The sequence below is a fragment of the Dermochelys coriacea genome, chromosome 5 (genome assembly GCF_009764565.3).
Source record: "Dermochelys coriacea isolate rDerCor1 chromosome 5, rDerCor1.pri.v4, whole genome shotgun sequence".
In the NCBI taxonomy this organism is placed as follows: Eukaryota; Metazoa; Chordata; order Testudines; family Dermochelyidae; genus Dermochelys; species Dermochelys coriacea.
The window spans coordinates 58,949,672-58,975,050 of NC_050072.1; the positions used below are offsets into that span (position 1 = coordinate 58,949,672).

The following is a 25,379-nucleotide window of genomic DNA, read 5'->3' on the forward strand; positions in this document are numbered from 1 at the left end:
ATTGGTTAATGAGAGCAATAAGTTCTATATAGCAATAACAAGATCGTGTAGTTTAGAGAACCATCATCTGCCCTGATTACAATACCCCAATTATATGCCCTGTCCTTTAATATGGAAAAAATTTCTAAAGGATTTTTTCCATTCTGTTTCTACATATTTGTTACATTATAAATTAACACAAACATGATACAGGTACACTGTCACTTTCAAGATCTTCTGGGAATTTTGAAGGCTGCAACACCTGGTAGCTACTTTGTCTAGTTCAACCTCAACTGTATTGGCTCCACCGGCTAACAATTGGATCCTGTTTTGGCTGAGAAATAAGCTAGTATATACAAAAATGCCAGAATTTAAAAACAAGGCCAGATTTACAGAGAGAAGATAAGTTATAGTGTCTTTGGTGCTCACCATACATTAAAAAACTAAACAAAAAACAGCTTCTTTTCCAGTTATAAGCTGCTTTGTTTTTGCTTGTCCAGGGCTACATTTTCAAAAATAGCCTCTATCTTTATGTCTGCAGCTTCATGCCTGCCTAAAATAGCAGATGCAAATGATATTTAGATATCAACAAACTGATTTGTGGATGCAAAATCAGGAAGTTAGATGTCTTCATTATATCATTTGTATTCACATTTGATTTTGGGTAAAAATCAGAGACAAGGCGGAGGCCTAATTGAAAATTTAGCCTAACCTATTTCTTACTTTTTTTAGAAAATCAATTACTTGCTATACTGTATTCAGTAAAATGTTGAAAAATAACATTTGGGAATTGCATGATCAAATTATCTGGTGTATGACCATTGAAATACAACAGACTATATTTCCAGACTGACTAGAACTAGGAAGTACTAAAAGTCTCATGAAAGAGCCTGCCTCATGATATTTTCAGCCTAGTTTTGCAGACTTAAGAATTGTGAAAATGCTCAGCCAAACTTTAGAACTTTTTGAGGTTCATTCACAGTAATACAAATACTACAGACACGTGTTGATTTTTTTCAACACTTGAGACCTGAGTTCCACCTTCAAAAGATGGTCATAATTAATTGCAGGGGCAAAAACCTGTACTTACACAGGCATGCAAATTTTCCACTTGGAATTCATTGTGCACATGTTTGTACATTTTTTGCAGGTGCAAAAGGGAATTAAAGAGACAAATTCTGCACAAATCTACACCTTGTGTCATTCCATAAATTTGAAAATTTGACTTATGTCTCACAGCATCCTGGAGGCACATCATATGTATACTTTATGTTGTTAGGTTATTGTGTGAGATTATATGTGAAATACCATAAGACTCTTCTACTACTTGTTCCACATTGGTGTTTTCTGAAATGTTATCTCTTTTGGGATAGTACTGTATCCGCCTTATAATATCTTTGAAACCAATGAGTAATTCAACAGGGAGACAGTATAATAACAGGAGAACTTTTTCAAAAAGAATGGAATGCATTCTTTACTGCATACTCCTCTTGGAATCAGTGGACATTTATAAAGATCTGCAATTCTCACTTGTTTACAGGTACCTGAATTTGAAACTTATTTTTTTGTTGAGTTGTATGAAGTAAGCTCAGGAGCAGCATTAAACAGCAGTGCCAGATTTGCCTACATAACTGTTCCAGAAAATGATTCTCCTCATGGCCTGGTATATTTTGAAGTGGGATCTCGTCTGGCTGTGGCTAATAAAAAGACCACTTTAATCAGTTTGCAGGTGGTTAGAGACTCCAGTACAGCGTTAACCACCTCAGTTAGTTATAATATGCAGGTAAGACTGTGTATAATATCCTCATTTATTCTCTAAAGCATAAGCAAGTAAGGTTAGCCCTGGTTTACTTTATCTAGGAAATGCTCAAGTTACACATGTTTATAGCAGCGGTCATTACTTACATAAGTCTTTCATATTTTGTTTCCCATTACTAAAATCATCTCACTTTGATCAGTTTACCAAAAGTAATTTTGTGCAGGGTACTTTCAATAACCTCAAGAACTATGGTCATCCTGAAGTATTAAATCAGTCATCACCACTTCCACTCCCTGTTAAAGCTTTTCCTAGGCTTTAGCCTCCTCCCTTTTTAAAATGTGGATTCTGCCACAGCAGGTATAATCATTTGTATCCTACCATACTTGTGATTTCCTCAATTATGTCCATAGAAAATTTAAAAGAAAAAGGGCATTTTCATCGAAGTCTAATCCATATTTCAGCTGCTTACAGTTACTGAAATCCAGGCAATATTCTTGAGACATTGACCTTAGAAAGTATCTTTTTTTAAAAAAAAATTGGGGCAGCAATTCTTTTATGAACTGAAAAAACATACTGCTAGTCTATTTCTCCAATAGATGATATCAGTTCTATTCATTTGTTGGTGTGTTGATAATATGGCCTTATACTAGTTGCTGGACTGTAGTCTCAAAAATAATAAGAACCCTATTACTGCTGACAGCTAATGGAGAGTCTCCTTTAGTTCAAGTGACAGGTGCTATGCCCAAGATTGTACCGTTATCTAGGCACAGTTCCTGCTCCTCTGTCAACAGCTGTGGCTCCACAGCCAGACCCTGCGCTGGGGGGAGGATTTCCCCTCGTTTTTTCCTGTTGCATCTGCTTAGCACTTGGCCTGACTTCTTGGGCCAAGTGTTGGGCCTAAAGGCATTATTGTGAAGAAGTGTTCTCAGACTGAAGTATTTTTATGCATTGGCTGATGAACTTTCCTTTCCTTTTCATTTAATAAAAGGCTTTAAGTTTTATTTCATGCTGCATGTATGTCAGGTTTAACTATAGCTATTGTGTATCCCTGTGTTGTCATGGATTTGTTGTACAGTAGCTGCTCAGTGTACTTTAGTGGAAGTGTATGTAGCAGGTTTTCGGATTCTTGCTAGGAAAAAGAACATGGATCCTCTATCATGAAGCTGGTAAATGAAGAAGGAATGGCAGCATGACTTCTCACCACATAAAGTATGCTTAGGCTAATACATGTAGCTTGCCTGTTTTGGCATGTACGATAACACCACTACTGTAAAATCTGGGGTATTGAGCATTCATGACAGACTACCAAAGTGTGAGGAAAAAACTTTGAGAGAGGAAGTCTAGGGGGAGGCAGGGAGGAGGAGGAGTTCACTGGAAATAGATGTTTGTCTCATTCCCACAGTTTCTTTATATTTCTTTTGCTTGATGCTATTAATTTTTATCACCACTTATTTCCCTGTTTCCTGCTGATTCTGGGAACCCAGTTGGAAGGGGCAAATAAACAGTCACTTCTGTCAGTAATTGGCAAAGATGATGTCTTGATTCCAGAGCAAGTCTACACACATAAGCAACCACATTGATTTACAATAAGCTGTTTAGTGAAATGAAAATGTTCTAGTTACCCAGTAAAAGTATTTAATTAGTCAGCACTAGCAATACTCAGAAGGGATCTAATAGTTGACATTAAAAATCCTTTCTTTTGCATAGGAGGAGCCATTCTGAGGTTGCCTGAGGCAATCTTTTGTGTGATGATCAATAGATAATCCCAAAGCTGTATTGTGTTATGAATTTGAATAGTAGCCCAGAAAGCTAGTTTCCACTTAAGCAACGCTTATTATGTATCAGATCTAGAAATGAAGGTTCTGGCATGTGGCAAAAAAGCAAATTGAAAAATAATAAAAATTCTGTATACCCTATGATAGGTAAAACTGTAATATTTCAAGAGGAAATGAGTCCATGTATAGATCTCCTAAACCTGGACATGTATCTGACTTGTGTTTGTATTCTGTAATATTTCTCTGATAAAAGTCAAAGAAGAATGGTCTTGCGGGTAAACCATTGGACTGGGACTCAGGTGATTCTGGTTCTGACACAGCTTCCTGTTATCTGTGAATCAATTTCCCCTCTGTAAAATGTGGATAATTCTTCCCTCCTCCCTGGGGCATTGTGAAGATAAATACATTGTCGATGAGGGGCTCACATACTGCAGAGATAAACACCGTAGAGAATTGTTATTTTTATTGTAGGAATACCCAGAGGCTCCAGTCAGGACCAGGGCCGCCTCATGTTAGGCATTGTTGAGATGCTTGCAAAAATAAATTAAAATAAAAAAAAATCCTACTCTCTTCATCATGGCCAGAGAGTATGCTATAATCCGAGTGGAAATAGTGCATTTCTGTAGTAGAAAGAGAGAAGACAGGATTGAGGACCTTGTACAATGTGAGCACCATAGAGTTCTGTTTCCTGCTTGGCAGTGTACACTGGGTATGGAGGGTTGGGGGAGCGAGTGGAGGAGCCACGGACAAGAATGGTAGATCTGAGGAATGGGAAGTGCATAGATCTGAAAGCTGCACTAGTGCCCTGGTGTATGATACACAAGCTGGTCCAGGATTTGCCATTTATTGAATATGTTAATGTTTCTGTTTCTGCCTGAGAAAAATCTATTTGACACCATAATTACCTTCTTCAAAATGTCTCCTAGATTCCCTTTGTGACTAGCCCATAACTTAAGTTTGTGCCCTTTTGGTTCGGAGTCTGATATCCCCTCTGGCAGTTGGCTAGAATCATCCTTCTTTAGTATGCTCTCAGAATTTCATTTACCTCAATTGTACCTCAAACTTTTCGGTGTGTACCTATTTACAATACCTACCTCTCTCCTTAATTGAATGGCCTCGTTCTGCAGCCACTGAATATGATTAGCACCTGTCGAAGTCACCAGGAACTTCTGGTGAGCAGAAGCTGTAGAATTAATCCTGCTCTTCTCATTGACCATAAATGTTACATTACTTAGTCTTTCCTAATAGCTATAACCCCTGAAGCCCTTTGTCCCAGGTCATTAATGTATTCAACAGCATTCAAGTTTTCACTTGCTTGATTAATAAAAAGGTCCGTGAGAACTGAGAGACTGTTTTACTTACTTTTCCCTCCTCCCAATTTATCACAGACCCCATCACAAAGTTTCTTACCTTACACCATTTTGGTTTAATACAGAATGTATGTGGAGAGGATATTCCAGATGATCACCATTCATTAAATATGAATTAACAGGTTATATTTACATTTTAAAGAAAAAATGGATTTTACCCAGTTAAGTGCACCTAGTTTTAAACACACTGCATTTTGATGATGTTGCCTAGAATTCTCTTGTTTGGTTTCCAGGAACTGAAAAGACCAGAAGCTGTTGGTCGCACCTTCATATACCCAGCTATTTCAGGACAGGATTTTGCCAGTTCTGAGGGTGTACTGACTTTTGAACCTGGACAAAGAAATGCTGTAGTGGATGTAACACTGACTCCAGAGATAGGATCCTTACATCCATTTCCTAAGCGTTTCCAGGTTGTGCTTTCTAACCCCACAGGGGGTGCCAGAATAGATGATGCATATGGTATTGCCAACATCACAATTGTCTCAGATTCAGATGCCCAATCAGTCTGGGGGCTGGCTGACCAACTGTACCAGCCACTTGATGATATCATTTTGAACAGGGTCCTCCAGAACTTAAATGTCAAAATTTCCACAGAAACTACGGAAGAACAGCTCACTGCTGTGATGCACATAATGGATAAGGTAAATATTCATGTGCCCCTTCCAAAATGACTAATGACTTCCATGAGGATGTAATAACTTTTATGGTTTGTGAACATCTCAAAATGATAATCAGCAGTAGTGATCCTTTGAGACACACAGTGCTGCAGTTCTAAAAACAGAACTAGTGGAATCCTTGGTAAAGGATTCTAGGGGTCAAGAAAGAGTCTGCCTGTCTGCAATTAGACTAATAGTGATGGCTACCAAGAATTAAAAACCAAGTACAAAGGCTAAAATGCAGCCTAAGAATTAAATTACATATAAACACTCAGGTTTCAGAGTAGCAGTCATGTTAGTCTGTATCTGCAAAAAGAAAAGGAGTACTTGTGGCACCTAAGAGACTAACATTTATTTGAGCATAAGCTTTCGTGAGCTACAGCTCACTTCATTGGATGTTCCCCCTTGGTGCAGTGGCATCACAGAGCTTATTATGGCTTCTTGATTCTCAGGGTAGATCTGTGCTGGCCTATCAGCTACTCTAACTACCACTATGATTCCCCAGGGACAGTACACCAGCTGGGGACTGCCAGAGAACACCATGCCTCTATCATACCCTCTGCATTCCCCTCTACTTTACACTAGGTCTTGGAGTTGTAGGTTGACTTAGGAACTGAATATTTTGGCACTAAGCTAAATGTTTCCCTCAAAAGATGGATTTTCTTAGTTGGCCAGGTTCAGCTGCTTTCTGTACCCCCAGAGTAGTGCATAGGGGCCAGAACGTACCAGAGAATCTAGCTCCAAGACTCAAAATAGTACAATAATACTGACTAAAGACAACACTCAATTGCATATAATGGTGGCATTTTGGAAATAGGAGTGAGTAGAGAACTATTAAAATGAGGTTTTGCTTAGTTAAGAATTTTTGAAAGAACTGTAAATTCCACACAATTCCTTACTAATTTAACTCCTCTTACTGAGCATGTTTTTATTGGTTTCAGAGTAGCAGCCGTGTTAGTCTGTATTCACAAAAAGAAAAGGAGTACTTGTGGCACCTTAGAGACTAACAAATTTATTAGAGCATAAGCTTTTGTGAGCTACAGATGCATCCGATGAAGTGAGCTGTAGCTCACGAAAGCTTATGCTCTAATAAATTTGTTAGTCTCTAAGGTGCCACAAGTACTCCTTTTCTTTTCATGTTTTTATTATATACATTTGACAATAGACTATGTCCTATGTCTTGGTGGCAAAAAATGGGAAAAATGAAAACTTCAGAACTAAAATGAGAGAAAATTGAAAATTGTACTGAAAGTGGGCTCACGGTGAGAGAACCTAATTAGCAGCATTTGCTTTTTAATTCATACTGGCAAGTAGAAAATCTGCCTTTATTACAATTAATGAAATTACATGTAAAACTGAGTAGATCAAAGCAATAAAATGCTGTACTGCAAAAACAAATGAAAGTTACTGAAAACAAAACAATACATGAGACACAATTGTATAATTTGTTAAAAACCAATGAATTTCTATTTCAAGTGTGTTTCTAAGGTGATCCTTCTGTGTCTAAATGTCTAAAAAATGCTGGGCTGGAGAAATAATTCTCAGACAATCTACAGCTCCAGTCTTCTAATGAGCTCCATACAGTCTGATCCCTGAGAGTTTATCAGGGCTGGGGCCCAAGATTTGATCAATTAACTTTCCCTTTTGATGACATTTCTCAGTATATAAATGTAGTTAAGTAATTTAAATATTTAATTTATTTTATCTTCTTGACATAGTTTTTGTATTGTCTTAAATACTAGTTCTTGAAAATCTGGGAATAATTGTTTTTATACTCCTGTAAGTGATACCATTTTCTTTCTTTCCCCTGCGTTAGGTAATGGTTGAAGGTGAAAAACAGGTGCTCACTGATAAAAGCCGAAATCTTTTCTATGAGATACTCTGTGCTCTTGCTAGCCCAAAGCGCAAGGATACACAGGGCTACAGTCTGCTTGCTGAAGTTACTGAGAAGTTTGCCTTTTCCCTCGTGACTGGAGTAAAATGTGGATCACCTGGTGAAAAGTAAATACTTTTTAATTCACAGAATGTGGTAGAAATATCTGGCAATAGACTGCCATAGTCCTAGCAGGCCTCAATTACATGTATTAGACAGGAGTACACATTCAGAGTAAATCAGATGAGGATTAGCCTTGGTGTATTACCCATATACAAAGATGTACACCGTTCTACAGTATTCCCACAAAGCACTGCAGTGGCACCATAGTAGGATGTGGTATTTTGGACTATTACTGCAGAATAGAATATATTGTACAGGGCACTGTTATATATGGAAGGCATGAGACTAGGAGTCAGGAGACTTGGGGCCTAATTCTACAAGATACTGTGCCCCCTCAGCTCCAGTACCTTTTAGGACCAGGCTCATCTATGCTGTGCACTGAAAAAGGGACAGTCCTGTGGAAAAAATAGTATGTTATCATATACAGATCAATTTTTGCCATCTGTAAAATGGGATTAGTGATACTGACCTCCTTTGTAAAGCGCTTTAAGACCTGTTGATGAAAGGGTTGTGAAGGGCACAGACTTATTAATACTAGTTAGTAGAATAAGTGAGTTTAGAGCTCGTGGGCTTCTTGTTCCCAGCCCAGTGCACCATGGTCTAGGCTAAAGGGTGAAAGCAGGAGCATCGATTTTGTCTGTGACCCGTCTGTACGTTCAGCTGAATGTGGAATACAAGTGGAATGTGGATGGGTTTCAACAGCAAGCTGCATTGCACAAAATACAGAAGGGAAATGATGACGTCCAACAATTTATAATCCATTTCTTTCTGAATTTGATTTTCCTGAGGACATCAAAAAGCACCTCACTAGTCCCATGGCTTCTCTTCTGTCAAACATCAAAGTCCTGCTACAAATCACAGAGGCAATAGAGCTCTTATTTAAAAAGAATAAAATTTTTAAACTTTAATTATAAAGTATATCCTAACTACAGGAGTCACTGCACTCCCTGCAATGAAAGGGTAAATGACTGTTCCGCTTATCGGATCTTTTTTTTTTTTCCAAACAGAGGCAAAACCATCCTTGACAGTTGCCCGTACATTGCAATAATGGCCCACTACTGGTACCCTCAGCAAATCAATGGACACAAATTTGATGGAAAAGATGGGGATTCAATCAGATTTCCTGAGCGCTTATTAGAGGTCTCCATTGCCTCCTCCCCTCCTAGAGATGAGAACTGTAAATTTGTACAGTTTACAGAATACAGCAGCCAACAGTGGTTTATAACTGGTGATAAAAGAACTGCCCTAAAAAACAAGGTATGAAAATGCAGCAGTTTCTTTTTATGGGATTTGAATGTAAGTTTCAGTTATTAATCTTTGATCAAACGATGTTTAATGTTTATAGTGTATCATAGTTTGTGTCTGTGCATGTACATGTAATGTAATTTTATTTATGCATTGACCACTGACTTTTTTAATTTTGAATACATATTTACTTTGTTTATGTTGTCTTAGATTTTTTCAATGAGTTTGAAGGGTCAGAGTTCATATCCACTGAAAGACAACAATGAAGTTATCTACCGGATTTATTCTGCAGACAGTCGGATTGTTCCACATAAATCTCTGTGCCTCCTTTGGAATCAGGCTGCAGAAAGGTAGATTTTATAAATCACAATTTAGCTTTTCAATTTCCATAATAAATCTGTGTGTGATATGTATGGGATAACTATGTTCAGGTTGCCTTATACTTTCCATTACAAAATAATTTTCATTTTCTTAAGAGTTCTAGCTACTCTATGGTTTGCTGTAGGATCTTAAAACTTGACAAGGGGACAGTTGTATGGAATATCCATGGGGACCCTGCTACATGGGGAAATGATTTTAGTGCAAGTTAATAGAAATCACATCACAACAGAAAATTATTTTACTGAAAGTCTGTGAAGACCATGTTACAATGGTCAAAGAAAGAAAGAAAGAAAGAAACAAACAAACAAACAATCTCTTTCCAAGTCCACTGAGACCACATTCATACAGCCCCCTATTGTGACAATTATTTAGTGAAAAATGCATTTTCCAAATAATGTGTATACTTTTTTTTTCAATTAGAGAAGGGTAAAAGGAAGTTGGAAACCGTTTTTAAATTTTATTCCAAATAGACAATGCATTTTGATGATTGCATCTGGAAGACACGGAAGATTAAAATAAAATCTTGAAGTAGCCTTGGTATTTTCGATTATTACGGGAATGTTACAGTAACACTTGTGCTGTCATTTTGAAGTCTGATTGGTATGAGAAATATACAAGCTCACTTTCTTCAATACTTGCATAATGTACAGTGATGCATAAGGAGCTGGTTGTCTCGTGTCTTGGATAAATGCCTTTCAGTGGTAAGAAGTAAAACTAGACAGTTACCTGGAATAGCTGGTAATAATACCTGGATTAGGAAAGACACTTTAGCTTCTGTCTCAACATGAACACTCATGAATGAGGACTTTGTGAATCTTTTGTTTTTGCTGTAGCTGGTTGTCTGATAGTCAGTTTTGCAAAGTGGTTGATGACACTTCAGACTACGTACAATGCTCCTGTTCTCGCATGTCCATTTACGCTGTATATGCCCAGACAGACAACTTGTCCTCATACAATGAAGCTTTTTTCTCTTCTGGATTCATCTGTATTTCAGGTCAGTTGATACAGCCTTATTTTTTGTTTATGACTGGTGTGATCTTGTTGAAGAAAATATTATAGTGAACCATCTTTACTGTAAAGGAGTGAAAATGGTTGCTTAGTCTCCACTGAAGTTGAGCAGCAAAGTACTGGGCATGCACTAGCACTGCATCTGTCTTAGAATGACTATCTAAGATCTTCTTTCTTCAATGCCTACACAGTAATTCCAGTCCACTGCTGGACTTGGATTCAAGAGGCAGAGCTTCCAATTGTGCCACTATTAGGACTGCCATACTTTTTTGTCTTCAAATGTTGTTAATCAGTGTGTTACCACAAGTAATCCATATGAGAGAATAAGTCTTGTAGCTGTATTCTGTGAATTCTGATGTTGATAGAGTTGACAGTTGATACAGTTCCATACATGTAACTTTTAGAAGCCTTTAACAGCACTTTGCTGAAAATGTTGTACCTTCTCACAGCTTAAGTGAGCACAGGAAAGCTTCATTGCACAAAAACATTTTGGTGTAATTACAGCCTGATGCTTCAAAAACTCTCAATTACTATTGACATCAGTGGAAGTTGAATATAATAAATACATCAAAAGAATCTAATAGTCTGTGAAAAATATCGAATTCAGTGATCTGGTAAAAGGAGGTGTGTGGCTTGAAGGATACCCCTTGTTTGAAATTTCAGAACCAAGTTTACAGGAGTCTGAGGCAGTCCTCTTGTTCTGATGAAGTCCCCCTCTTAAGATACTTTAAATCATCCAAAAAGAAAAGGAGTACTTGTGGCACCTTAGAGACTAACAAATTTATTTGAGCATAAGCTTTCGTGAGCTACAGCTCACTTCATCGGATGCATTTGGTGGAAAATACTGTGGGGAGATTTATGTACACACACAGAGAACATGAAACAATGGGTTTTATCATACACACTGTATGCCAACATTTTTATGGCTGACTTAGAACAACGCTTCCTCAGCTCTCGTCCCCTAATGCTCCTACTCTACTTGCGCTACATTGATGACATCTTCATCATCTGGACCCATGGAAAAGAAGCCCTTGAGGAATTCCACCATGATTTCAACAATTTCCATCCCACCATCAACCTCAGCCTGGACCAGTCCACACAAGAGATCAACTTCCTGGACACTACGGTGCTAATAAGCGATGGTCACATAAACACCACCCTATATCGGAAACCTACTGACCGCTATTTCTACCTACATGCCTCTAGCTTTCATCCAGATCATACCACATGATCCGTTGTCTACAGCCAAGCTCTACGATATAACTGCATTTGCTCCAACCCCTCAGACAGAGACAAACACCTATAAGATCTTTATCATGCATTCTTACAACTACAATACCCACCTGCTGAAGAGAAGAAACGGATTGACAGAGCCAGAAGAGTACCCAGAAGTCACCTACTACAGGACAGGCCCAACAAAGAAAATAACAGAACGCCACTAGCCATCACCTTCAGCCCCCAACTAAAACCTCTCCAACGCATCATCAAGGATCTACAACCTATCCTGAAGGACGAGCCATCACTCTCACAGATCTTGGGAGACAGGCCAGTCCTTGCTTACAGACAGCCCCTCAAGCTGAAGCAAATACTCACCAGCAACCATACACCACACAACAGAACCACTAACCCAGGAACCTATCCTTGCAACAAAGCCTGTTGCCAACTCTGTCCACCATCATAGGGGGGGAAGGGGACACCATCATAGGGCCTAATCACATCAGCCACACTATCAGAGACTTGTTCACCTGCGCATCTACCAATGTGATATATGCCATCATGTGCCAGCAATGCCCCTCTGCCATGTACATTGGTCAAACTGGACAGTCTCTACGTAAAAGAATAAATGGACACAAATCAGATGTCAAGAATTATAACGTTCAAAAACCAGTCGGAGAACACTTCAATCTCTCCGGACACTCGATTACAGATCTGAGAGTGGCTATCCTTCAACAAAAAAACTTCAAAAACAGACTCCAATGAGAGACTGCTGAATTGGAATTAATTTGCAAATTGGATACAATTAACTTAGGCTTGAATAGAGACTGGGAATGGATGAGTCATTACACAAAGTAAAACTATTTCCCCATGTTATTTCTCCCCCCAACCCCACTGTTCCTCAGATGTTCTTGTTAACTGCTGGAAATAGCCTACCTTGCTTGTCACCATGAAAGGTTTTCCTCCTTTCCTCCCACTGCTGCTGGTGATGGCTCATCTTAAGTGATTACTCTCCTTACAGTGTGTATGATGAAACCCATTGTTTCATGTTCTCTGTGTGTGTGTATATAAATCTCCCCACTGTGTTTTCCACCAAATGCATCCGATGAAGTGAGCTGTAGCTCACAAAAGCTTATGCTCAAATAAATTTGTTAGTCTCTAAGGTGCCACAAGTACTCCTTTTCTTTTTGCAAATACAGACTAACATGGCTGCTACTCTGAAACCTTTAAATCATCCCTTATAGAGATGGGGTTTTAAGATATAATTTACCTCAGGAAATTTTTTGCACTCGACCAATTAAGAATATGAAAACTAAACTCCCTTCTCCTCATCCCTCAAAAAAGCATGTGCTGAATTCTTAAAGATATGTTATATGCTACTCTTCTCCCATTCTGAGTGTAAGGACAGACAAAACTATACATTTTATTTCTCTACCTGCCTGGAAATGAAGAGGCAAGTCACCTGGCAATTAAACATTTAAACAAATATTGTCACACACAATTAATTTAGTTCAAATCTTGCATTCTGATAGAAGAATATTTTCAAAATCACTTGAAATGTTATCATTGCCTCCCTTACTCTATGAGGTTGATCCTGTTGAATGGACTTCAGTAGGATAATTTAGGTGAAACTCAGACTTAAGTCTGGTAAACAGACCATCAACCAGCAGTTCTAGATTTAGGAATTGTAAGGAATTTTCACAGCAAATCTTTTCTTCCTACTTAAGAATGAAGTAACAGATATTTTAAAAAGATGAATATTGAAGGAATACCCTATTTGACTCCAAGTTTGGCTCTGAGGCCTATAATGTTTTCTTTTGAGCTCATCATTACTATTGTAGATATCACTAGCTAGTGACACAGTAATTCACAGCTGAGTATTTGTGCCACAATTCACCACTTCCTGCTTTCAGAATGTATACCTATGAGTGAACTGTGTCCCTACCATGTCTTCAATAGAGCACACATATCCTGGGTTAACATATGAACTTGCCCTCTTCCTGGGGAGTGGGTTTACTGGGAACTCAGTTACAATAATACAATGTGAGCTTCAGCCTAAGGTTCCTCCCTGAACTTGGTTATTCCTAGAATAAATCATGGAGGAAAGCCCTATCTTTGTTCCCTCTGTCCTTTGAAAACCACGTCCATCGTCTTCATATCCAAGGTGGAGATAACAAGCCACACCAGCTGCAGTATGTCAGCAGACCCTAGCACCAACTAACAGTGGGTCAAGAGAAGAGTTCTGTCACCCTATTCCAGTACTGATATCCAAAAAATCCATACACAATACAGATGGAACATGGGATTCAGAATTAGGACTGTTTGTAGTTATTAGTACAGCTGTTTGTCATAAAGCAATGTTGCACTGTATGAAGCACTGTGCGTTCATTTCAACACTGAAAATTCCCCTTTGCTGCATCTGTGGCTATTGGTTAGTTCTAACATTCCAGTTACTAAAGAAATGAAATACAAATAAAGTGAAAATGGTGCAAGCACAGAAATGCCCTACATTGTGCATTAGGCCCGCACATGCTTAATTATAAGTGCAATTGAGTATTCTGATTGGGAACTAAAAGTTAAGCACATTCGTAAGGTCTTTGCAGGATTAGGGCCTTAGTTATGTAATAGTTCCAAAACTACTTTGCCATCCAACATGATGTTTGTCCGTGATTCTTAGAATGATCCTGTTTTTTTCTGTTCCCACAGGTTTCACTTTGGCTATTCTTTCACATCTTTTCTGTGCCAGGTGTTCCATGTTTGCAGCTAAACTTCTTACTCATATGATGATTGCCTGTTTGGGTTCTCAGGTAGGGGAAAAAAAAATCTTTGAAGTCTCTGAATTTTGATTAAGTACAGACATTCTTTCTTCTCCCATCTCCCCGTAGTTGCTCCTGAGCAGAGCAGGAGAGGTTTTTTTGTTTTTGTTTTTTTTAAAGAGAGAATGAGAGACGGACTAGCACAAGATATCGTGTGTGTGTGTGTGTGTGTTTGAAGTCAGAAATTGTGATATGACATAAATAAAATGTCCTGATAATTAAGTGAAAAATTAGGGGTGATGAAACCAAAATATCACTGGGGGGCTAACACCCCCACACTGGAAAATACTGTGTGGGCTCCACCTCTTCATAAAGTCACACATGCCCAGGGTGGCAGCAGAGGAAAGAGCAGGATTCTGAGAGGGACCCCCACCTTCCCAGTCTGGAGCTGGTGCCCTCCAAGTCTCAGTAGCTCCCCTCGCTCCCCCTCCTAAACCTCCACCCCGCCATTCACAGTGAGCTTCTTCACCCCTTCTTCAGTTAAAATTACACACTTCCAAGCAATGTTAAGCAATACAACTAATAGATGGTTGGAGTATCTATCCTACATCTGGTAAAGTCGAGTGTTTGGTGGGAGAGTGGGAACATAAAATACTAGCTGAGATGAAACAGTGTCTGTGCTACAACATGGTTTATTGAAATAAATTAGTGGAGTGGAGACAGGAAAAGTACAAATGTTTTAGCGTGTGTATTGTGTATATGTATATATAAAAATGCATATTCCTCTCACACTAACTTGTAGGAAGCTGTAATTATGCAAAGAATAAGAATGCAGAATATTGAGAATATGGGATGTAATAATGTTGATAATAAATAAGATATCTCTTGGTACGATTTAAAATCAGTATACAGGAACAGCTGTTCAAGTTGAATAAGCTTAGCTCTTATGCAAAACAAATAGTCACTTTGATATTTCCTAGAGATAAATTCCTGAAGATTGATTAAAGTATCTAAGGGACGGGGCCCTAGTGACACGAATTTAGAATGTGTGTCCAAAGTTGCTAAGGTGGTCTGGATGAATGGGGACGTTTTATTTTTCGTGGCCTAAATTTATTTTTAACCCAACAATTGCTATTGAATAGCTATATTTGGTCTTCAGGCTTGTTTGAGTTTTACTCAGTGTTTGGATGGCCTATTGTTAACCCAATTGATTGCAAAAATGCCAGCTTCCTACAGAACCCCTGACCTGCTTATCTAATGCCCCAGTAAAGGATATACATTTTAAACAGAATGATGAATTAATTTCTTTATTGTTAGCAACTAGACTGTGTATTGCACAAAATTATTGAACAAATGTGATCCCTCCTCCTCCTATGGCATTGTGGTATAGTAAAATATGGACTGTCTTTGTAATGGAAAAGGTTTCCTACCAAGTATGTACACAAGAAAAGCATCAAAAAGATTATAGGTATTTAGAAATATTTCTAGTGTACTCAGAGGAGGCAGGCTCCCCAGCCAGCAAACCAGAATCTTTAGCCAGGTTCTTTAAATATTAACATGATCTTGAATAAGTTACATATGATGTAATACATTAATGTTTTATTGTAACTTTGTCTTAATAAAAGATTTAAAACTTTTATTGGACCAACTTCTATCAATAGTTATTTTCTCTTAACAGAATTTGGTCCAATAAAGGATATTCCTTGCCAACCTTGTCTCTCTATTTTTTGGTGGGTTTTTCCAAAGAGCGCTTTCACATATACCTCTTTAGCTGTCTGTTGGCAGGCTTTTGCCCTTAAGAGTGCCTGATTCAGCAGCTCCATATTCCTGCATGTTGAACAGAAGAAAGGATAATTTAAAAAAAAAACAGAAAACAGGTGCTTCAGCTGGGCAATAAATACTTTAACAGTTTGGCCTAACAAAGAGAGTACTTCTTAAGGAAATTAGTACAGCTTTTGTAATTATGTTCCATAGTTGAGGAGTTAAGGGCTAGATTTGATACTGAGTTTCCCAGAAAACAAATCTGAAGCACTTGTGAAAGAAGACATGTCACCTGAAACCCCAAATAGGATTGTGTTGAGCCTGATAATGCTGTTTGTATTATGTCTGTGACTTGTCTTGGCTCTCTGATTTGGCTTAGCTATTTTCATACAAAATCTTTAGAAACCCATCTTCCATAATTAGAGTTTACTTGACTATGTTCACCAACCATTCTGACTTTGGCAGCAGTATTTGCACAGGACATAATTTTATCAACTTTAGATTGAAGACAATATTCAGATGCCTTAAGCAGACAAATTGGGGTTGCTTGTGTCAAAAAAAAAAAAAGTAGCAGGAATAGTCAAGCATGGTTATAGCCATTACTTAAAACCAGATTTTTGTATTCTGACCCACTCATTGCCTCCAAAACTTCTGTTGGAAAATCCTTGGCAAACAGATTTCTTTCTTTCTTTTTTTAAAGATAGAATTATTTCAGTTAAAAAAGTTGCTGCATTCTTTTTTTTTCCTCTGTCCTTTTTAGAGTTTTGGGAAAGCACTATCTTAAGTTGTTTCTTTTTATCTTGCTGTGACATCATATTGACATACCACACTTATATGATGTGTGCAGTCTAGTACTGTATGTCAGACGATAATTGCTAATGTTTTGTCACAACATCTCCACTCGTCTGTCATAGATGGGGAGAGCTGGATGGGAAATGGCTTTCTCATCCCATGAAATTTCCAACCCCTCCCCCCCCCAAAAAAATTGTCCTAAATCAGGACAAAAAAAACAGTTTCACATTTTTACAGAATGATAATCCAAAAATATTTTTGGATCAAGTCAACTGGAACATTTTATTTTCAAAATTTTGAAAGATTTTGTTTGTTTTGGCCTGTTATGGATCAGTAACTGATTAATGACAGGAAACAAAGGGTAGAACTAAATGGTCAATTTTCACAGTGAAGAGAGGTAAATAGTGAGGTCCCCCAAGGATTAGTATTGTGACCAGTACCATTCAACATATTCATAAATGATATGGAAAAAGGATATGGAAAGACAGTGAGGTGGCAAAGCTTGCAGATGATACAAAATTATTCAAGATAGTTAAGTCCAAAGCTGACTGTGAAGAGTTATAAGGGGATCTACAAAACTGGATGTCTGGGCATGATGAAATTCAATGTTGATAAATGCAAAGTAATGCACATTGTAAAACAATTTCAACTATACATACAAAATGATGGGGGGTATAAATTAGCTATTGCCACTCAAGAAAGATCTTGGAGTCATTGTGGCTAGTTCTCTGCTTAATGTGCAGCAGCAGTCAAAAACATTTGGAAAGGGATAGATAGTAAGAAAGAAAACATCATCATACCACTATATAAATGTGTGGTACACCCACACCTTGAATACTACCTACAGTTGTGGTTGCCCCATCTCAAAAAAGATACATTAGGATTGGCAAAAGTACAGAGAAGGACAATAAAACTGAGTAGGGGTATGGAACAGCTTCCATATGAGGAGAGATTAAAAATACTAATACTGTTCAGTTTAGAAAAGAGATGACTAAGGGAGGATATGACAGAGGTCTATAAAATCAAGAATGGTGTGGAGAAAGTGCATAAGGAAGTGTTTATTTACCCCTTCCCATAACATAAGAACCACGGGTTAGCCAACGAAAGTAATGTTTCAAGCAAACATCAGGAAGTATTACTTCACACAACACACAGTCAACCTATGGAACTCATTGCCAAAGGATGTTGTGAAGGCCAAACATATAACTGGTTTCAAAAAAGCATTAGATAATTTCATGGAGAATAGGTCCATCAATGACTATTAGCCCAGATGGTCAGGAATGCAGCCCCATGCTCTGGGTGTTCCTAAACCTCTGACTGCTGGAACTGGATGATGGGATAGTTGCCCTTTTTTCTTCATTCTCTCTGAAGCATCTGTCACCAGCCACTGTCAGAAGAGAGGATATTGGGCTAGATGGACCACTGATCTGACCCAGTATGGCCATTCTTGTATTCTTATGCTCTTGTGACCTTTTATTATAATTGTTTTAAATATAAATTAATTAAAATTTTGAAACAGTCATTTTGATCCAAAAAATGCAACTTTGGTTGGAAACTGTCAAAATGGGATGTTTCCACAATTTTGAAAAAAAAAATATTTTTTTGAATCAGGAGATTTGTTGAAACTGTTCCTTTTCTGTAGATTGTTTTGATTTATAGAAATCTGCATTTTCTATTGAAAAATGTTTCAGAAAATTCCTTACCAGCTCTACTTTTGAGCTTTTCCTCTGGATAAAGATCAGAGGCAGTTCTGATGCTAACAAAGATCTCAGAAGTTAAGACCCATATATTCCTCTTCCTAGCAGAAGGTCAATAGATGGTACCTGTGACGTTAGTTCAATTTCTCTCACATCTTCTTCTAATGTATTTAAGCATTTTGGGGAGAAAGATGAGGTTGGGAACTGCATTTGTTTTCTTTCTTCATTTTTTTGGTCTTTTCCCATAATCAGCCTCAGAACAGGCAACTTAATACATGTATGGAAAACTAATATGAAACACATATACCCAGTGGAAGGGTGAAAGGTGGGAAGCAATAATGGGGAAAGACTTACAGAAAATAGTGGATGGCAAATTAGAAGGTTTGCAAGACCACATGGCAGTGTAAGAAGTCCGTGCTGTCAATGTAAAGGCATAACTTTGTGGAGTAGGGAGGTAATAGTCTGTGTTCAAATGTTTGCGGTGCCTAGAATATTGTATTCAGTTTTTGGCACTATTTCAGAAGAACTTTGAATTTGAGGAAATACAAAGAAGAGCCAGAAAAATGATGGGACAGCCGAAGGCATTTTGCTGCTTGATACGAACTTCTATATGTGGTGGTTTCCTCCCCTGAACACATGCTACCATTCTGTTAACCTCGCTATCTAATTTGAAAAAAGAAAAGGAGTACTTGTGGCACCTTAGAGACTAACAAATTTATTAGAGCATAAACTTTCGTGAGCTACAGCTCACTTCATTGGATGCATGAGCTGTAGCTCACGAAAGCTTATGCTCTAATAAATTTGTTAGTCTCTAAGGTGCCACAAGTACTCCTTTTCTTTTTGCGAATACAGACTAACATGGCTGCTACTCTGAAACCTATCTAATTTGAGTCTTTTCAAAATGGGAAAATCCAGGAATGTTCTAAAATGTATTTAGCAGATATTGAGCTCTTTTTCCTATTCACCCCTCAATCCATAATGGAGTCTCCAGCTGCCCCTTCCACTGTGTTGGGGGCTCTGTGGACCAGCTGTAAAGCTGCCAGTAAGGGTGGGGTGTAAGCATTAGAAGAAAGGCCTGTTCTACAGGGGCAGCTGCTCAAGCATTTAGCTACTGCTTAGGCAGGAAGGAGGAGCCAGCTGGAGAGCAGCCATTCAGAAGAAGAAAGTGTCTCCGGCTCTGGAGCACTGGGAAAGAGGGAGGGAGCTGCTCAGTAGGAGCCAGCTGAATTTTTCAGCTGTTGAGCAGCTGAAAGGATATTGACACCCACTCAGTTGTGCTGCCATAAGCAGACACATGGTCTGCCTGTAGGGTAGGACTGGCCCTGGTTGTGGGGGAATAGAGTTATGATGAAAGATTTTTAAAAACTATATATGTATACCTTCGCTAAGTGAGAACTAATGAGGGATGTAACATAAGCTACAAATATTTAAATGGTATACCTATCATTGGAAGTTTATTAGGTAACCTAGACCTTTGATTTTTGCTGACTAATGAACCTGTATGATGGGAGCTCATTTTAAGAAACAAATGAATGTTTGAACAGTTATTGTGTAAAAAGTCAATGCTCAAATGTTCCTTGTATTTATATTGAACATTTATCAGAACATTGGTATTTTTTATTGTTTTAACCTTGAAACATTAACCAATAGAGGCATTTGGGAGAACAGCTAGTAAAGCTTGCATCGTGCCAGCTGGATAGAAAAAAGCAGTAAATGGCTAGCTTATCTCAGACTATGTATCTGAGTGCAAGCTTTGAGAGGCAAGCGTGAAGTATCTTTATCTTGGACTTAGGTTGCTTGTGTTGTGGTAGCATGTGTTTAGGAAAGGTTTAGATTAATGGTAAAAGGACTTTACATTTATACGTAATGGTATCCTCTATAATCCAGTTTCAGCTGTAACTCTCTAAAATGAAATTGGCACTAACTGTTTAGGTGTATGCATTCATATTTTGAATATCTTGCATTCATACCCAGATATAGTATTCTAGTCATCGTGGAACAAAACTGATGATTCCGGAAAGAATATATTCTGGGACTTTGCAGGACTGTGGCAATACATCACCCCGGATGTTAAAATTAGGATTCCAGTGATCTTTGTTTGTATGTATTTCAATTGAGATGCATTAACTATGGCAAACTGTAGGTGGCAGTCAAAGCTTTTCACCAAAATTGCTGATTAAACTTTCACTGCCAACACTGTACCAGTTCATGGTTGAAAATAATAATTCATTGTCTTGGACAGTGGCTCTCAAACTATGATCAACAGAATTCTTCCAGGGTGGCCTCCTTCTATCGTAATAATGAAGTCTTTGCAAGTCTTTGAGCAGTGATGTTTCTGCGTGTAGCAGATTAAGTTTATGGGAGTTAGTGCATCTCAGTTGAAAGATATATAAACCAAGATCTTTCTAATACTTGTTTTTTTGCCTACGTATAATAGCACTATTGCAGTCTCTGAAACACATTATTTCTTGAATCCTTAGTTTGTACTAATGAGTTTATTTTCATTTGTTTCCTTAACATTGTCCTAATATTATTATTTCATGTAACAAATCTATATATGTACAGAATGTAAAGATTCGGGATTTATATTTGGGGGGGCTGGGCATGGAGCTAGTTCAGGAGAAGATGTACGTATTTTGATAAGTGGTTCCAAATATGAATAAGATTGGAGACTCCTGTTCTATCATTACATTCCTCCTAATCAATAAAATACCTTTTTGAAAAGGTAAAGGAGAAACTTTTGGAAAAGAGACGCTCAGAACGCAGCAGCATCGTTCACTTCGTCTTACCAATAATAGTAATTATAATCACTTAAACCATTGGGCTAAATTCACCCTGATATAATTCCATTGACTTCAGTGGAGGCTCACCAGGAAGAGAGAGGCCCACTGTGTTAAACCATTAAGTTATTAAATAAGAGGAAATAAGTTTCTTCTTTGATTTGTCATTTATTTGTGATTTTTCTTCTTAAATTGCTTTTTTTAAAATAACCCTAGTTAGAGATGGAATTTTTCAACATTTTAGTTTAAGATAAGACTAAAATTTCTTACAATTCACGATTTGTATGCCTTGTTGTTGTACTTGTGTTGGTCCCAGGATATTAGGGAAACAAGGTGGGTGAGGTAATATCTTTTATTGGACCAACTTCTGTTAGCAAGACAAGCTTTTGAGCTCACACAGAGCTCTTCTTCACGTCTGCGTAAGCTTAAAAATTTGTCTTTCTCTCCAGCAGAAGTTGGTCCAATAAAAGGTACTACCTCATGCCCCTTGTCTCTAATCCATGAAATTGTAGAATTGTTTACTTATTCTTAGAGTTGGACTAGTTTTGGAGGGTGCTGGAGGAATTAGTTCCTCTAGATCCAACAGAATTCTTAATGCTGCACTGTGAATTTTAAGACACATACAGGAGCCTAATGTGGATGACCATGGTGGCAGGGAGTCACATGAAAGCAGGGGAAGTTGTCTGAGAGGGAGAAGAGGCGCATTGGACAGTCTGGAAGTGAGCAGGAGGGAGAGAGCCAAAAGAGGAAATGAGGGAATATGGACTGGGGTGTGGAAGGGAAGAAGTCACATAATGAGACTGGAGTTTAATCCTGCAGAGTTGGAAAACTTTACCATTGTCGTTTTGTGACCCTGAAGTTCTACGGGGAATCCTGCCACTAAACAATCTTTGATCTTGAAAAATAAACACATCATAACCTAAGGAAATTCTCCATTTCCCTTCATCCTGCTGCATCCCCCCAACCCAAAACAAATTAATCTGGAGTTATGGTTGTAAATATCTACCAGTTATTTGCAAGGTGGTAGGAGAGAGTGTATAAAAATATTGAAGATTTCTGAACACACATGTTTAGCTTGGAAACTGAAAGTTAATATTGCACTTTAAAAAATGTTATGCAACCCCAGTTATGCAACCCCAGCACTGCTGCTATTTTACCAGTTAAATGGAAGTGCACCTATTTTTCCATTGTTCCATTCTTGAAGGCCATAGTGTTTTCATTTCTGTTGTGGTTAATTCCAAAATATAACTTTTCTGCCAGATGGTTAACAGTAGCAAAAAGAGCTGGATTCAGTATGTCTTAAGAAACTCAACCTATTAGAGCACCCACCCAGACCCTGGGGAAAACTGAACACACCCTCCACAGATACCCTTCCCCACTTACAAGCATTCTGAGGCTGTGTACAGTCAAGGAAATCTTTTTTAGCGTGAAGAGTCATAATCTTGGGAAAACACAGCAACAGAATACATATGCAAGTAAAGAGTAAAATACCTATCCTCTTCATAACTTTGGCAGTAGTCTAACTCCCTTCCCACCTGCCACTTAGAATGTTGTACAGACAATAATCCCTTGGTCATACCATCTCACCCATCCACCTAACCTCCTCTTGTGATTTGGATCAAAAACTAGTAGTAGCCCAAGGGTGTCTTTGCAGGTCTATCTCCCTGCCCAAGGGAGCTCCTTGCCTGGTCCTGTCTGGAGGCGCTGTCACCTAACCCAGTTTAGTAATTCAAATGTATTAAGAAGCTGGGTAGACTGGGCCTCTCCAGAGTCACTAAGCTCTGCTGTTGTCTTCTGCACTGTCTCTTGCCATAAAATTATCTGTGATGGCTCTTACAGCAAAGTTCTCAGTCTGCATTGCATCTTGCTGTGAAGTCCCACAGGAGGGGAGCCAAGAGCACTAAGACCCTTGAGCAGAGTCCTGGCTCTTAGAAACGAGCTTTTGGCCACAAGGTAAGGCTTCTTTACTTTCTCTGAGCCTTGCTGGGAGCCTATTACCCTTCTAAATCTAAATTTATAGTTATGGTGACTTCCCAAATGTTTCTAAAGAAATAATGGGAAGGTAGTCTATGGAAATGAAGCTCTCAATGGCAGCACTATACGATGAGATTTAGCATAAACCTGAAACACTTTGGGGCTATGGACCTTTAAGTACAAGACCCAAACCTAAATAACAGATAGCTTACAAGTTACAGAGGGAGCTTTGTCAGAGACTGGGGTCATGGGCAGTCATGCCTAGTGGCTGGAGCAGGAGTCAGGAGCCAGGAACAGGAAGCCAGATGTCAGAGCCAAAGTCAGGGATTGAGCTGAGAGTCAGAGCCTAGTTACCTGGAGAATATCTGAGGCAAGACTGTCTCTGAGGCAGGGCTGGGCCCCAGTCTGGAACAAGGCAGGAACAGAACTGGAACAAGAGAAGAGCAATCATAGCCCATGGGCAAATATTGATCAGCCACCAAACTGCTGCTGTGCCTAAGAGCTGGTCTGCTGATTCTTCCCACCAGTCAGGTAGTGTAGCCCAGTGCTTCTCAAGCTATCTGATGTGGAGGGACTAGCAATATTTTTTTTCCAATGTGCGCGCAGACCGGCAGCCAATGGCTCGCGGACAGCACCGGTCCACTGACCACCACTTTGAGTAGCACTGGTGTAGCCAACTACCTGCCAGCTGTACCTGTTAGATAGCTCGGAGACTGGCTCTGCTGCAGGCCCTGATAGTCAGGTCTAGGTCAGGAAAAAATGGTGCCGTGGAAGTATCTCTGTTATCTCTACATCACTGTGCAAGAAGGGGGAATTCATGCACTTAACTCTGGCTGAGTGATCTGGCTGGTAATGAAGAGAACTGTTTCAGATATTCTAACTAGACTATCCCTTACAATATACATTTTTTCATCAGCTAACATGTTATTTGTATATCGGCTAACATATTTATTTACTTAATTATTTATATTCCTGATGACTTGCCACCCTTCTAATGCCTATGTATTACTGTTTTTGCCACTGTTAGGAATGTACTCACTCCTTACCTTGTTTGGTCCCCATTTCAGTTACGAAACATAATGTAACATCAGAGCAGAACCTGTTGGTATCTCCTGCTTGTCTCCTACTGATAGCCAAAACTTTTGGATGTATGAACAATGCCATAACATATGTTTGTGATGTCACTCTGTACTCCCACATCTCTCGCTTTTTCACGATATCCTGTCCTCATTGCAAACAGCTTTGATGGTGTCAAGGATAGTCTGTTTATCACTGCAAAGCACAACTGCTTGAGATTTGTTGCCTTGCAGCTCATTTCTGTTATAAACGTTTGGGGGGCCACATGTGGAAGGACAGACAGCAGCATTCCCAAATTGTCTGACTTTGCCTCACTGTAAAGCAGGAGTGCTGCCATCTCTAACCACTTGTTGGGTATGTCTCTCGTGTTGACATATCTGAGCTAGCTTTTATCTAGCTAGCTTTGGAACAGGAGTGAGTAAGCCAACACAACACTGGTATCTGAGCATGATGTACAGCCCACCTGGAACTCTGGGTAATTACTTGAGCACATCCTGAAGCCCATACAGCTTCACTGCTCCAGTATCTGAGCTAGCTAGATGAAAGCTAGCTTGTGTATGTCTACATGTGCTGCAATTACACCCCATGATTGCAGCGTAGACATACCCTCAGACACTGCCAATAGCATCACACTCACATTGCTCACCTTTCTCTCCTGTTCACTGGAGCCTACCTCCCCTCTTCTCCCTCCATTCTGTGCTACCCACTGCAGCCCTGCCTTGTGCCATCCCCATCTAGATGTGAGCTTAGGTGCCTCCATTGCTGCTTGCATTTGGCAAATTTCCCATTCCCCTTTGTCCACTGATGACTTTCCTCAACCTCCGCCCCATGCCTTGGCGGAAAGAAATGAAGACACTCTCCCGCTATCCCCCACCCCAATTACTCTTCTCTCACTTATAAATTCTATGCCTGACAACACCTACACCATCCATCTGACTTCATGGAATTTGATAAGGGGTACAACTGAGGGCAGAATTGAAGTCTGCATGTTTGATAAAGCAGATGCTGTCCTAAACAAGAGGTACAATTTGCCAGAAGTGGTAGAGTAACATATTCATAAAAACCAAACTACTCATTACTGTAAATAAGTTTGTGTAGATAAATTTGTGACTACAGCAGTTCTATCTGCAGGTAGCAGCTGAATTTTACTTTTTGGTA

General features: G+C 38.9%; 1 protein-coding gene across 1 annotated transcript in view; it reads left to right on the forward strand.

The window, feature by feature from the left end:
• Window positions 1–25,379, forward strand: part of LOC119856288 (adhesion G-protein coupled receptor V1) — a 336,541-nt gene that overhangs the window by 108,399 nt on the left and 202,763 nt on the right. Inside the window, exons 55-61 of the mRNA XM_043514160.1 lie at window positions 1,520–1,762; window positions 5,117–5,524; window positions 7,356–7,540; window positions 8,543–8,792; window positions 8,991–9,130; window positions 9,995–10,155; window positions 14,091–14,191. Of these exons, the coding sequence (XP_043370095.1) occupies window positions 1,520–1,762; window positions 5,117–5,524; window positions 7,356–7,540; window positions 8,543–8,792; window positions 8,991–9,130; window positions 9,995–10,155; window positions 14,091–14,191 (1,488 nt within the window). The remainder of the gene's footprint in view (window positions 1–1,519; window positions 1,763–5,116; window positions 5,525–7,355; window positions 7,541–8,542; window positions 8,793–8,990; window positions 9,131–9,994; window positions 10,156–14,090; window positions 14,192–25,379) is intronic.